This window comes from Pleurodeles waltl, chromosome 11 (assembly GCF_031143425.1).
Source record: "Pleurodeles waltl isolate 20211129_DDA chromosome 11, aPleWal1.hap1.20221129, whole genome shotgun sequence".
NCBI lineage: Eukaryota > Metazoa > Chordata > Amphibia > Caudata > Salamandridae > Pleurodeles > Pleurodeles waltl.
The window spans coordinates 953,961,426-953,976,667 of NC_090450.1; the positions used below are offsets into that span (position 1 = coordinate 953,961,426).

Below are 15,242 nucleotides of genomic sequence, written 5' to 3' on the forward strand. Positions count from 1 at the left end.
CCCAGAAAGATCCCCCTGAGCCAAATTTAAAAAAAGGAATACTTCCTTTTGGGTTCTGAGATCCCACAAGTATGTGTCCTACAGGAGCCATTGCGACCCTCTGGACTCCTACAGAGAGTCTTATAATATTGATTTTTTTTTTTTAAAGCGGGCAGGCCTGAGTATCTGCAGTGGGTTGCCGCGAACAGGCAAAGCCTGCACACGGGGGAAGGTGCCTGCAGGGGATTGGAAGCAAGGCCTGACTGCAAGCCAGTTCCTACGACCAACCCAATGCCAAGCACAGTCAAAGGCTGTGCACAGCAGGGATTTGACTGCCCAAGGGGATTGGACGCAGAGCATGGCCAACACCAGAGCAAGCTTAGCGTTAGGTATGGTAATCAGTTATAGTATTTTAAGTAACTATAACTCACACCCTCACCATATTTGCTTATGACCCCACATATTAGCACACTGAGGACATGTTACATCATTGATAACATTACTGAAAACAACTGAAGTGGCGACACTTTAGGACAACACTGTGCATGGCAGTGGCTCGAATTACAGTTACTTCAAATAACTATAACTGTTGAATTTAATTATTTCTTTTTAGTTTAAAACAATAAGATTATACTGATATTTTCACCTAACTCTAGCATCATTTTAATTTTTGGTTTTCAGTGGATAAACATTTAGATATTATAGATTGGCGGTAGCCACTCTGTAGTTATTGTTAGGATTACCAGAGATAGGAACTCCTCAGGTTTTTGCTTCTTAATACCTTTGCCACAATTTGACAAATCTCCCAGAAACGTTGCAGACTTATTCATTTTTCTGTTTTGGCTGGTGCTGCAAAGTTTTGTGATGGTTAGTTAAGGGGATGCAAAGAAAAAAAGGAGGATCCCAAAACACAATTTTCTAGAAATGCATTTTTCACAGATGTTTTACTTAGATGTAGCGACAAAATGGCTGAATGGATTTAGATGAAATTGGCAGGAATATACATTCTAAGGTGTAAAGGGTCCTTTTTTGTTAATTATTATGAACTGTTAGGTAGTTTTAAACTTATAAAGGACATAAACGTAGTGATACATTAGGCCACTGTATACCACAGTAATTTTGCAGCATACTGAGGTACATGGTGATGACAAAACACAACATTAACGGCTGATGACAAACTTTACCAAATGAAAAGGCAAAAAGGCAGCCATATTAAATTGGACACACTTAGAGCATGATTTATATTTCAGCTGATGTGGCACTGTATCACAATGGTGACGGATATCCCGTCCGCCGAAATATAAATTTCATAGGATATAGTGAAATCTATATTTAGACGGACCGTATATCCATCAAGATGTTAAATTATAATAAATCCAAAAAGTAAGTAAAATAATCAGTAGTTCGTTATAGGGAGAAATTACATAAACTAGGGGTGAATAAAAAAACAAAATCAAATCAAAAGGGTAGCTATTCACTGGCTTAAAGAATGGTAGAAAAGGTTAGACTGTAAATGACAATGGAGGAACACTATACCCAGGAAAGGGTATCATTAGTAGCAGGAGGCGCACACAGCCACTGTTCCTTGAACAGGACTGCCCCATATTGCAGAAGTTCTTCTTGGGGAATGTCCTGTATAGCAGGGTGGTCCGGCATAGGTCAGAAAGCCCCATCCATGCTGGATTTTCAGGAAGTTAACATAGGCTAAATTTACATTTGATCAATCTACATCGAAATCATGTTATATAGTTCAAGACTACTCTGATATTTTGGCATTAATCCATCCCTATTGGTCCTACGTGGGACTACCCTAGTATGCAGATATATCTCTCTTTCTGGCAGGCTTCAGCAGCATCAGTCATACAAGTTTGTTTAAGATAATCAACTGTCTATAACTATTCAACTTGGAGCACTATGTTACAATAACAGTCTAGATTTTCAGATCAATTTGCATACTTACTTTCCATATTTTCTGATTAGGTAGGCAGACCCCAGAGATCCAAGCAATCCCCCTAAGCTAAAGATGGAGACGGTTAAGGACCACAGCAGTGTGAGGGTTTCTTCAGGCACTGTGGCATTATAGCGATCAATCCAGGTCTGGTTGATGAAGGTCTTGATGAACTGCAAGAAAGAAATGTTTTATTTATATAAAGAAGCTGTTGTTGATGAGCTTTCAATTGTGTTTCAGTGGTCCCATACAGCCTGGAATATTTCCTCAAAGCTGTCTGATTAGCCTCTGAGAGGGTTGGATGATGCACAATTATTTGGTAGTTGTAGTCGATTTTGATTAGAAAACCCCCTTACTTAGATCCTCATGATTAGTTGGAAAACTTGGAAAAAGCACATCTGATAAAAACCAACACCAAGAAGTTCAGTATTTACCAGGTGCCATAATTGTTACCTCTCACAGGTTTTTGGCAAATAATACTCAAATTTTGGTGCTTGCTGCATGTTCCTGTAAATAATGGGAATTTCCCCTCCCCCGATAAATTGTGACAGGTTTGACCTGCCACTATTTATCACAAAACTTTTAATTCTGATATGTGTGGTAACAGGAATTAATGCACACATCAGAATTCATCAGCCCACTCGTAATGAGGGACTTAGGGCCTGATTTTGAATTTGGCAGATGGGATTACTCCATCACAAACGTGATGGATATCCTGTCTGCCATATTACGATTCTATTATAACCTATGGAAATTGTAATACAGCGGGGGGATATCCGTCACGTTGTGATGGAGTAAACGGTCTGCCAAACTCTAAATCAGGCACTAGACACTGACTACACTAATAAGGGATACTTGGACCTGATAGAAGGTGTAAGTACCATAGGTACCCACCACACACCAGGCCAGACTCCTACATTGGTGGTGTAGCGGTGGAATAATAACTTGCAATTGCCTTATCACTCTGTCACCTGGTGCTTCCCACAGGAAAGACCACTCCTTACATAGAGACATACATAGTACCTAGTGCAGGAAACTGTCCTCTAAAGTTTAGTCAAGCTAGGGTATGGGCATAGCCCTTGCTCTAAACTTCTGTCAGTCAGACTAGGAGTTAGGTAGGTTAGGTACGCCCTAGACTATCCTAACACACACCATGTCTGCAGCTGGACATAGCTGTGAGGTCATGGTCTCTCCCTATGAGAACCTGACCTTCAGGGAATTAAAGGGGCTTTGTGCAGAAAGGAGGCTGGACATGGGAAGGAAACCTAATAAGAGTCTTCTATTGGGCCTCCTCCTTCAGGATGACCAGGATCAAGCTGGTAGCCAGGGGGAGGAGGAGGAATAAGTAGACCCTAAACCCACTGAGGTAGAAAATGACATTTTATATCTGGGGGAGGTTTCTTGAAAGGATCATCATATTCCTAGCAGACCAACTAGCATAGCTGGTAGTGGGAAGGGAAGTCACACTGGTAGGGCTCCTTTCACACCCAGAGCGCAAGTAGAAAGGGTCACCAAAACTAGGAATAGATCCCCCTCTGCTCACCCTCACATCACTTCAGTGTCTGAAGGCTCACACTGCACAAGTCCAGGGGATGACTCTATAGATAGAGAACTCAGGAAACTGAGACTGGAGGAGGCCAGTACCAAGTGACTGACGCCCACAACAATACTGTAAGCCACCCCATGGTAGTTGTTGATCTCAGCTGGAGGTGGGGGGGTTACTGGTCCTGAAAAAAGCTGTAGTGTCCACAGACCTGCCTGTAGAGTGTCTACTAGGGAACGACTTGGAGACTTCAGCTTGGGCTGAAGTAGAGTTGAAGCCCATGCAGCCATGCTGGGCATTCCTGGGCATATCTTTGCTTTGACTAGGGCTCAGGCCAAGAAGCAAAGATGACAGGGCAACTTGGACCCTGAAACTATGGACCAAGAGCTTCCCAAAAGTAGGGGTAGAAAGGGTAAGAAATTATTCCCTATCCCTCCATCCACTGATGGTTCCCCCTTTGAGGAGGAGGAATCTACTCCTTGGACAGAACCTACACCTGAAGAACTTCAAGCTGACACAGCTGAACTCTTAGGTGCAGGGGGCCTGCCAAGAGGAGCTAAGTGTGGCTCAACAGACTTGTCCCACGCTTGAGGGTTTGAGACAGCAAGCTGTCAAACAGGAAGCAGAGGATGTCAGTGGCACCCACAAGGTGTACTGGGCGAACAACCTCCTCTATTCAGAACCTAGGGAACCCAAACCTGGTGCCACCAGAAGATTGGTAATCCCTCTGCAATAAGGAGAGTTTTTATTGACCTTAGCCCATGACAGTCCCCTTGCTGGTCACCTGGGGCAAAGCAAAACGTGGGACAGACTAGTCCCCCACTTTCACTGGCCCCATATGTCAGAACACACAAATTAGTTTTGTCGCTCCTGTGTCACCTGTCAAGCCAGTGGCAAGACAGGTGGTACTCCAAAGGCCCCATTAATTCCACTTCCGTGGTTGGGTTACCCTTTGAAATGGTAGGGGTTGACATTGATGGCCCCTTAGACCCTCCCACAGCTTCTGGTAACAGATTTATTCTGGTTATGGTGGACCATGCCACCGGGTATCCAGAAGCCATACTTCTCAGGACCAATACAGCTCCTGCAGTGGCTAAGGCCCTCCTGGGAGTCTTTTCCAGGGTGGCTTTCCCAAAAAACGTTGTACTAGACAGAGGCAGTAACTTCATGTCTGCATACTTGAAAGCCATGTGGAAAGAGTGTGGTGTAACCTATAAATTCACCACACCTTACCATCCCCAAACAAATGGGTTGGTTGAGCCCTTTAACAAAACACTCAAAGGCATGATTATGGGACTCTCTGAAAAACTCAGGAGGAGATGGGATGTTCTGTTAACATGCCTCCTCTTTGCCTACAGGGAGGTACCCCAAAAGGAGTGGGCTACAGTCCCTTTGAACTCCTCTTTGGTCAGTCATCCTGTTAGGGGTCCACATGGTCTTGTGAGGGAGCATGGGGAACAACCCCTGAAGGCCCCTGAACAAGATATAGTGGATTATGTACTTAGCCTCAGATCAAGGATGGCTGAGAACATGAAGAAGGCCAGTAAGAACCTTCAGGCAAGACAAGAACAGCAAAAGCAATGGCATGACCAGAAGGCTGTCCTGACTGTGTACCAACCAGGACAGAAAGTGTGGGTCCTGGAGCCTGTGGCACCCAGAGCACTCCAAGAAAAGTGGAGTGGACCATAGTGGAGAAAAAGGGTAAGGTCACTTATTTAGTAGACCTTGGCACTCCAAGAAGTCCCCACAGGGTACTTCATGTGAACCGCCTAAAGCCCTACTATGACAGGACTGACCTAACCCTGCTCATGGCTACAGATGAGGGACAGGAAGAAGAGAGTGACCATCTGCCTGACCTCTTCTCCCATTCTGCAGCCAATGGCTCAGTTGAGGGGTTGGTCTTAGCAGATTGCCTTTCTTAGTCTCAAAAGGAAGACTGCAGAAATCTCCTGGGGCAGTTCTCTGAACTGTTTTCCCTTACACCTGGACAAACTACATGGTGTGAACACACCATTGATACAGGTGACAGCCTACTTGTTAAGAGTAAAATCTACAGGCTGCCTGACCATGTAAGGGACTGCATCAAACCAGAGGTGCAAAAGATGCTGAACCTAGGAGTCATTGAGCACTCTGATAGCCTCTGGGCTTGCCCAGTGGGTCTGGTCCCAAAGCCCCACTCTCAAAATGGAAAAAGAGAGATGCGGTTTTGTGTTGACTATAGAGGGCTCAATACAGTAACCAAAACTGATGCTCATCCTATCCCCAGGACAGATGAGCTAATAGATACACTGGCGTCTGGCAAGTATCTTAGCAATTTTGACCTTACTGCTGGCTATTGGCAGATTAAGTTGTCAGAAGATGCTAAACCAAAAAACTGCATTCTATGCCATTGGAGGGCACTACCAATTTACAGTAATGCCCTTTGGTCTGAAGAATGCACCTGCCACTTTTCAGAGGCTGGTGAACACAGTCCTCCAAGGTTTGGAAGCCTACAGTGCAGCATATCTAGATGATATAGCTGTCTTTAGCTCCAATTGGGATAATCGCCTGGTCCACCTCTGGAATGTTTTAGAGGCTCTGCAGAAAGCAGGCCTCACTATCAATTCTTCAAAGTGCCAGAAGGGGAATGTGGTTTATCTGTGACACCTAGTAGGTGGAGAACAGATTCAGCCACTACAGGGGAAGATCCAAACCATTTTGGATTTGACACCCCCTACCACACAAACCCATGCCAGAGCCTTCTTAGGCCTCACTGGGTATTCAAGAGGTTCATTGAGAACTATGGCTCCATTGTTGCCCCTCCTAATGGCCTCACCTCTAAGAAAATGCCTAAAAAGGTATTACGGTCAGCCAGCTGTTAAAAAGCGTTTGAGGAACTCAAACAGGCCACGAGCTCTGCACCTGTTCTAAAGAGCCCTAACTACTCCAAGAAGTTAATAGTTCGGACTGATGCTTCAGAGGTAGGGGTTGGGGCAGTTCTCTCCCAACTTAATACAGAGGGTCAGTGTAGGAAGCTGGCTCTGTATATACTATCTCAAAGTGAGAGATAGTGTGCACATTTATTGCGTGTGTGTGTACAACAAATGCTTAACACTAACCTCCGATAACACTACTGCTCAATCACACTACCACAAATAGAGCATCAGTATTATCTATTATTGCCACTATCAACCACTAAGGGGAACCCCTGGACTCTGTGCATACTATTTCTCACTTTGAGATAATATATACAGAGCCAGCTTCCTACAGTCAGGATCAACCAGTAGCTTTCATTAGCAGAGAGTTGACCCCCAGAGAAAAGTGTTGGTCAGCCAGAGAGAGGGAGGCCTTTTCTGTGGTCTGGAACTTGAAGAAGTTGAAACCATACATCTTTGGTACTCACTTAATGGTTCAGACAGACCAGAAACCTCTCTTATGGCTTAAACAGATGAATGGAGAAAACCCTAAATTGTTAAGGCAGTACATTTTCCTGCAGTGGAACATAGATGTGGGAGTAACCACTCCAATGCGGATGGACTCTCCAGATATTTCTACTTACACTTTTTTAGCGCTACATTTGCTCCGCTTTTTAACGTAAAAGCGGCGCAAACGTTTTTTACAATTTTTTTACAATTATATTTTGTGAGTTTGCGTCACTTTTGCGTCATAAAATGACGCAAATGCAGAGCAAAAAAAGTACAAATATGGGCCTGAGTGTTTTCTTTCATGTATGTAAGTACTAAGTGTGACTACGCTGGAATTGCATGAGCTTTGCATGCATCCTAGATAAGCCTTGGCTGTTCATCCACAGCTACCTCTAGAGAGCCTGGCTTCTAGACACTGACTACACTAATAAGGGATACCTGGACCTGGTATAAGGTGTAAGTACCATAGGTGCCCACCACACACCAGGCCAGCCTCCTATAGCTACGATCTAGAAAGGGATCTCTGGACTCTGCAGCTAGTGTGATTTGGTTAGATTCCACATTCAATCTTTAGTAGCTACTTCCTATCTTTCCCAATATAATATGTTAATGTCTCTACAGTGTGAACAACCCTCAAACTGACCGATCTAGGTGCTATGCGAATGAATACATAAATCTAAACATGATTTGCAGCTATGTGCGTAAAAAAATGAACTGGCTCGGGTTCATTCCCAATGAACCAAGTAGCGACTGGGTTGCCTCTGCCCCAATAAAGAAGAATGATGGCCCCAACAAATAGACCTGTATGTATATGTGAATGTGTTGGTAGATATTGTTTTTTGAGTAGCACATACCCAGCAGATAAATAACAGAGTGATATTCAAGAGAATTTGGGATGATTTACAAGTTTATAATACACGGGAGCACGCAATCACTGCAAACAAATCCCTTTTTAATACCTTATAACACGTAATTTGTGACGTCCCTAGTCCCCTGTAATAAAGAAATGACGTAGCTGCTGAACTGTAAAGACTTATTACAGCTGAGTTCTGATGATACAATGTCTGTTGGACATGCCAGCAGCTGAGGGAAAAGGCAGGTTTCAGAACATAATTAAAAGTGAACTTTAAGAAATAAAACACAATGTGGCATTCCCTTCTATTGTTAGTATTTATTGCAGCAAATGTATTTTCTCCATATATTTTAGGAAAGATAGAATCTGTATGCATTCTTCTACACATTCTGAGCAACAACATGTTTTTTAAAATATATTTACTTATTGATAAAGTTTTTCATTTAAAGATGTATTTTGTATATTGCAAACAAAGCATTAAAAAGGTGTTGCATTCTGTGGATGCTGTGCTACCTGGTCACCGTGATGCTATTCCTGGGCAAATGTGATGCTTTCACTTCTGGGATCCAGAGAGTGGATTCTGAGAAGCTGATCAAGCAGACAGTTGCAGAGGACCAAGGACTGACCAGGCGTCATTGCATGCAGCTTAATAAATCCTTCAAGTTATTACATCTGCTGTGTCCTGTCGTATCAAACATGGCGACAAAGATTAGATACTAAAGAAGAGGACACGTATAAAATTTCAAGACCTGCACTTAGATCTTAGGCACTGTGTATTTCGTCTGTTTCAGGTAGAATTTGTGGTGAATGGCATGAGCCAGCGTTGTGAGAGTTCGAGAAGAGCCTGCAGTGTAAACCAGGCTCACAAGGCCCATTGGGCTAAAGGGACTTCACCCCCCACCCCTATCGTGTGCTTTAGCCAGGACTGCAGCTTAGGGTGACCACCTGTCCGTAAATTTCACAGACTGCCCGTAATTTCGCCCTGCCGTCCGTTGTCCGTGATGAAAGCCTTAACGGATGGCATGCGTAATTTTAGACTTTCACCAAAAGGATACCAAAGGCAGGGCGAAATTACGTTTCCCCAGCTGGATTGAAAGGTGGGGAGTCTCCTGTGCTCAGAGGGAGGGGCAGGCAGATAAGAAAAGGCCTTCTTGCCAGGGTGTCTCCCCTAAAGAACTGCAAATGTGCAAACTGGTAAATCTGCAAATGTAAAGGGGCTTTTGAAAACCTGCACTGACTTTAAACAAAGGAGTCACTTAAAGCTTTCTGATGGCAAAGATATTTTCTTTTAGAGAGGTAGCTTAGGGGTGTTCCAAGGTGAGCTGTGGAGTGTGTGGTTTTAATGGAGTATAAAAACAGGTATAAACTGTATATTATTCAAATCTGTATTTGAGAAGCACTTTTTAATATTTAACCGAAATGTATTTGCGCATTTTGTAGCAGCCTATATTATGATGTAAGTGTATTTATATAGCACTTACTATCCTTGACGAAGCATGTTTAAAATAAGGACTTACACATTCACAGTTCTTTCAGGGGCCTCGGTACCTCATAGTACTAACAAACACTGGCAAAGCCAATAGGTCTTGTCTGCGCAGGAGTTATTGGTTTGGCCAATGTGATTTAGCCATGTTATACACCAGAGTGGCTGCTGATCATGGCTAAAGGTTAGTGGCATAGTAGTGTGGAGAGGTGTGGAGTAGAGCGGCATAGGAGCAGTGGCGTAGAGCCCAGTGATGCAGGGTACAGTGCAGTATTTTAGAGTGCACTGGCGTAGAGTGCAGTGGTTTAGAGCGCAGTGGCATGGAGTGGGGTGGGACAGAGTACAGTGGCATAGAGTGCAGTGGAGTAGAGTGGCATGCAATAGAGTGGCAGAGAGTGCAGTAGTGTAGAGTGGTGCAGTGGCATAGAGTGCAGAGTAGACTCGTGGCAGAGAGTGCAGTGGCGTAGTGTAGTGCAGAGTGGTGCAGTGCAGAGTATAGTGCTGTAGATTGCAGTCGTGTAGAGTGGAGTGATGCACAGTAGAGTGGCATAGAGTGCAGTGGCATTGAGTGCAGGAGTACAGAGTAGATTGGTGTACAGTACAGTGGCAGAGAGTGCAGTGTTGCAGAGTAGAATCAGTGCAGTGATGATGAGTGGAGAAGAGTGGCACAGAGAGCAGTGGTGTAGAGTACAGTGGTGCAGAGTAGAGGGCAGTGGCATACAGTGCAGTTGTTTAGAGTGTATTGGCACATAATGCAGTGGCATAGAGTGGCATGGGGTGGTGTAGCATAGAGTGCAGTGGAGTAGAGTGGCATACAATAGAGTGACAGAGAGTGCAGTAATGCAGAGTGGTGCAGTGTCAGAGTGCAGAGTAGACTTGTGAGATAAATGTAGAGTCCCAGACATACACTCTAGTGCTGTGAGACTACACACAAGTTGTGGCTACCTCACATCCTGACATTAGGTGTGAGACTGTCGGCCACACCCTCTGCCCTGCCTCTTAAAAAAAAATTTTGATTGAAAGTCCACGGGTGTTTGGGGTAAGCTAGATGTTTTTGTTCAATGTGTTTAAACTTACATAAGGTTAATTACCTTAATGTTTCCCAAACTGTTTGCCAGGGGTTTTAAAATGTTTAGAAACATTATCAACAATTTGCTGTTACTTTCTCCTCAAGAAAGATTGGGCAGATTTGGGTAGGGGTGATGGCCTTGCCGCAGTACTGAAGAGCATTAATTTGCCACTGAACAAGGATGTTTGTGACACCTGAATGTAGCATACCAGGAGGCAATCACAAAAAGACCACAGTGAATAAATAGTGCTATGTTAAAAAGTAAATAAATTCACTGACAACATAGTGAGGCATGGCCTCTCTTGCGTGTGTCTGTAAAACTGACGTTTGTTCTTGAATTTGTGTCCTGAATTTTGATCCTTTGTCCTGAATTTTTGTCCTGAATTTTGACTCTTTGTCCTGAATTTTTTACAGTCCTGTCCAGAATTTGCATCAATGCCAGGTGGTCACCCTACTGCAGCTTTGTGTGTGCTTGTCTCAGACACGGCACTGCGTGGGAAACCGGCAATGAAGAAAACATTTTTTATTTTTTTAAAAGAGACACGTTCAGCTTTCCCTCCTGCTGGAAAGTGCACGGGGGCCACCCAAATCGGGGGGGCCCTGCTTATGGCAGCGGTGCTGGGCCAAAGTACATGGGGGTGGAGATTGGAGAGTGGCAGGCTCCCCTGGACCGTACCCCGCAACAAAATTACAGCCGATTGATTGAAAAGGGGTCCACGGCCCCGGAAGCACTGTTTGTGCTTACGAGGTTGCGCACAACAGTGACATCATGGGGCCAGCCTTAATAAGGCAGCTGCGGTCGGCGAGCGCGTCTCTTTCTTGCGCTTGCCGACCGGACCAGGGGGCCCCAGTGACCCCAAAAAGGAGGGGTGGAGGCCACCAGTACTGCTTCCCCAGGGCAAGTAAGCGCTAAATAAATAGAATGACAATTGCAATAAAATGCTAGTTCACAAACCCCAGGGTGATGGCTTTCACTGTGCATGGCAATGTGGCTTTAATGAGAGACGAAGCACTTGCACTTGAAATAAGACCTCTGCCATGTTATCAACCTGACTGCTGGCCTGATCCTTCCAGGCAAAGAAGGTACAAGTTACAAATTATACTGTGTGCAGGGCTACTGGAATCATGTGATTGTGTGGTTGCACCGTTTTTTTGCATTACCATAGACTCACCGCATCTACCACATAATCCATTGTCTGCTGCATAATCTGCACATTTAAACAACAAAAATAATGTTCCTAGTTCAAACGGTTCAAAAGTTCCTAAATACGCAGCAACGCGTGTTACTGGGCTGTGGAAGACCATTTGCAAAGCTTGACTGGTCACCCATCTGTAGCTTATTGCTTTATTTGGGTTATATTTTTGTACTAATAAGGTGCAAGTATACCCAGATAGTGTTAATAAGTGTAAAAATGACAAAATAATTAAGTCATAGGTGGTCATTCCGACCCTGGCGGTAAAAACCGCCAGGGCCGGGGACCACGGAAGCACCGCCAACAGGCTGGCGGTGCTTCCAGGGCCATTGTGACCGCAGCGGTAAAGCCGCGGTCAGAAAAGGGGATCCGGCGGTTTCCCGCCGGATTTCCCCTGGCCCGGAGAATCCTCCATGGCGGCGCTGCTTGCAGCGCCGCCATGGGGATTCCGACCCAGGAAGGGGATGGCGGGAACGGGTGTTGTGGGGCCCCTGGGGGCCCCTGCACCGCCCATGCCACTGGCATGGGCAGTGCATGGGCCCCCTAACAGGGCCCCACAAAGATTTTCACTGTCTGCTTTGCAGACAGTGAAAATCGCGACGGGTGCTACTGCACCCGTCGCACCCCTGCAACTCCGCCGGCTCCATTCGGTGCCGGCTTCATTGTTGCAGGGGCTTTCCCGCTGGGCCGGCGGGCGATCTTCTGGCGGTCGCCCGCCGGCCCAGCGGGAAAGTCAAAATGACCCCCGCGGTCTTATGACCGCGGTGCGGTCTTTCGACGGTTTACGACCGGCGGGCAGCGCCCGCCGCCCGCCGAAGTCGGAATGAGGGCCATAGTGTCACAAAATGTGCCACATTACTCATCACCGCCTTTTTGCTGCATAATTTACTCAACCCTACCGCCTAACTTGGCCCTCTCATATAGTATATTTCCAGTGGCCCTGACTGTATGTAATTACATTTATATAGCGCTTATTATCCTTGACAAGTGGTAGCAACGGCTATATACAGTCAAAAAAGGGGGAGAACTTTTTTTCTTTTTTAAAATAGTATTGCATTGGTTCAATGTTCATCAGGCACAACAGCATTTTGCATTCTGGGGCATTTGTGTTTTCGCTTCTAAAACTTCCAAGTACTGGCTAAAAAGTCAGAGCATGCAAAGGGAAATATAAGCCAGGGTAGCAGCTACTTTGTTTCAGTGGTTGATAGTAGGTGCCACAAGCATTTATTGGTGGGTTCAGGGTCTTTTCAAAGATAGTCCTGTGAGCAGTCTCTGAGTAAAATGCTCCTGGCTGCCTGGTCTATCCCAAAAGAAAGGCCAGCCATGGCCCAATCATTGATGTTGCCTGAGAGTCTGTTCGGCAGCACTGACATCAGGGTGATGGTTTGACAATAACGTCATGTTACACAGTTGCTTTAATAGGCAGTTACTCTAGCACTCCGTACAAAGGCAGCAGAGCAGCACATCACTGTTCTCCTCTACCTCATGATTGCTATCTAGCTCGGTTTGGGTATGGCAGGACATGTGCTCCACAGTAGGGATACACATGGTTTGCATTGTTCCACTGCAAACTATCAAATGCTTCTCGGTGCTGACCTCTCACAGTTCATCTCACAGAATGCTGTGTGCCTCTTGCCCTGGGTATTTGTTAGCTGAACATGTAATAGACTGACGAGTGCATCTGCATGGTACTGTGCATAGACAGCACCTGGCACTGCACCCACCAAAGCTTTCTGCTGTAACAGCTGGTGCCCACCAACCCTGCATTCTACTACCCTATGCCAACTTCAATCTGGCAACTGTAATCCTATGCGTTAACGCATCCTCTGCTGCGACACAGTACAGATACCTCCCATTGTTTGAATGTCGCCCTGAAGAAGGGATTTTAAAGCTTATCCTTGGTACCAGAGACAATGGTTCACATTAACCCAAGCGAGGTTCTCTCAGAGGTTGAGTGGGAATGAATTCTTGGCAAATATACTAAACCAGCCCCATTCCTCATTAAAGGAATGAAGTAGCCTGGGGCCACAAAACCTGTTTTTGAAAATTAAACATTCTCAGGCCATATTTGTTTTCATAAAGACACACAGAAAACATTTATTGATATTGACACACCAACTTATTGACATCAAGTATATTGAACATCCATTTCAATATAAGGCTAGATATAACATTTTCTCCCTATAATTCTCGAAATCATGGTTACCCACAGGTTTGGCCCTTCAAGGACCACAGCCAAGAAAATGTAATTTGGTGCCCTGAGAGTTCCACTATGACTCCTATTTAGTACTGAACAAAGTGAACTCAGTCACTCCCTGAAACCATGGGAGCATGTAGGAAGCTGGCTCTATATATACTATATCAAAATGAGGAATAGTGTGCACAGAGTCCAAGGGTTCCCCAGATGCTTAACATAGGCTAAAGTAGATAATATCAATGCTCTCTTTTGTGGTAGTGTGGTTGAGCAGTTAGGCCTATCAGAGGGTAGTGCTAAACATTTGTTGTACACACACAGGCAATAAAGGAAGCACACACTCAATGACTAACTCCAGCCAATGGTTTTTATATAACAAAAATGTACTTTGTTACTTTATTTCTCGACCCGCAAGATTCAGTTTTCAGGTAAGTACATTTGCAAGTAAGTATCATACATATGCAGCACCACCACTTTGTTTCAATTTGGCAAGTTAAACAGTTTTCAAGAAAATAGCACATTTCTGTTTTAAAAGTTGACACACTGCAATTTTTAGAAACTGTTTTAGAGGGGAAGAAAAGTTAGTACGGTTTTGAGGTAAGCACAAGACTTACAATTCCAGTCCCAATGGGTTAGTATGTCCACAGGTTAAGGTTCAAGTTAACCCCAAACACCTACCACCAGCAACACGGACCAGCCGGCTGAAGAGGTCAAAGATGATGCAAGATTTAAAATGGGCTCCTCTGGAGACTGGGGGCACTCAGAATCAAGCCTGCTTGCAGGTAAGTGCCCGTGTCTTCAGAGGGCAGACCTGGGGGTTTAGGTGAGCACCAGAGGGGCCACAGGTCAGCACCAAACACACACCCTCAGGGGTAGCTGGGTTCAGGGTGCAAACACAGTGTTGGACTCCAGAAGCTTTTCAACAGGAGGACCGTGCTTACAAAGATGCTGCAGGCTAGGTCCAGAGGGATGGTTCCGGAAAACCACAGGCTGGACAAGGAGGAGGGCCACCTGCTGAACGTTACTGGACTGGTGGTCGGATTCCCCAAGGCTAGGGGGCTGCAGGTGCAGGGGTACCTTTAGGCGTCGGGAATCTTGGTCAGGTTCTCTCGCGATCAGGGGGATCCCCTGGATGTAGGCTGAATGTGTTGTCGTGTTGGCCCGGAGGGGTCAACCCAGGGTGGACACTAGGTCTGAATCATCTGGGGACCTGCTCTGGACCAGTGGGCCACCTGAACATGGGTCGTGGCTGTCAGAGGCAGACTGAGCAGGACTTGCAGATCTGGGGCAGTTCCTGGAGTCCTTTGCTGGAGTTTCTTTCTGGAGAGGGCCGCTGTCCACGTGAGATTTTGGTCCTCTGGTGTGCAGGCTTTTAAGAGGTTGCTTGTCCTGCAGGATGGTTGCCTTTTTTGTAGCAGGGTTTCAGAAGCTGGAGACAGGCCTGTAGGGCTGGTGCTAAATCAGTTGGTGTCTTCAGTCCTCTCTGCTGCGGGGTCAATTTAGCAGTCCTTCTTCTTTCTTCTTGTTGTCTTATTGAGGTCGCCAGGAATCTGGTGAGCTGGGTTCAGGGAAGCAC

At 45.4% G+C, this 15,242-nt stretch overlaps 1 protein-coding gene across 1 annotated transcript in view; it reads right to left on the bottom strand.

The window, feature by feature from the left end:
• The window catches only part of LOC138266409 (solute carrier family 2, facilitated glucose transporter member 11-like), a 364,472-nt gene that overhangs the window by 208,045 nt on the left and 141,185 nt on the right, over positions 1–15,242 (bottom strand). Inside the window, exon 3 of the mRNA XM_069215178.1 lies at positions 1,940–2,100. Within this exon, the coding sequence (XP_069071279.1) occupies positions 1,940–2,100 (161 nt within the window). The remainder of the gene's footprint in view (positions 1–1,939; positions 2,101–15,242) is intronic.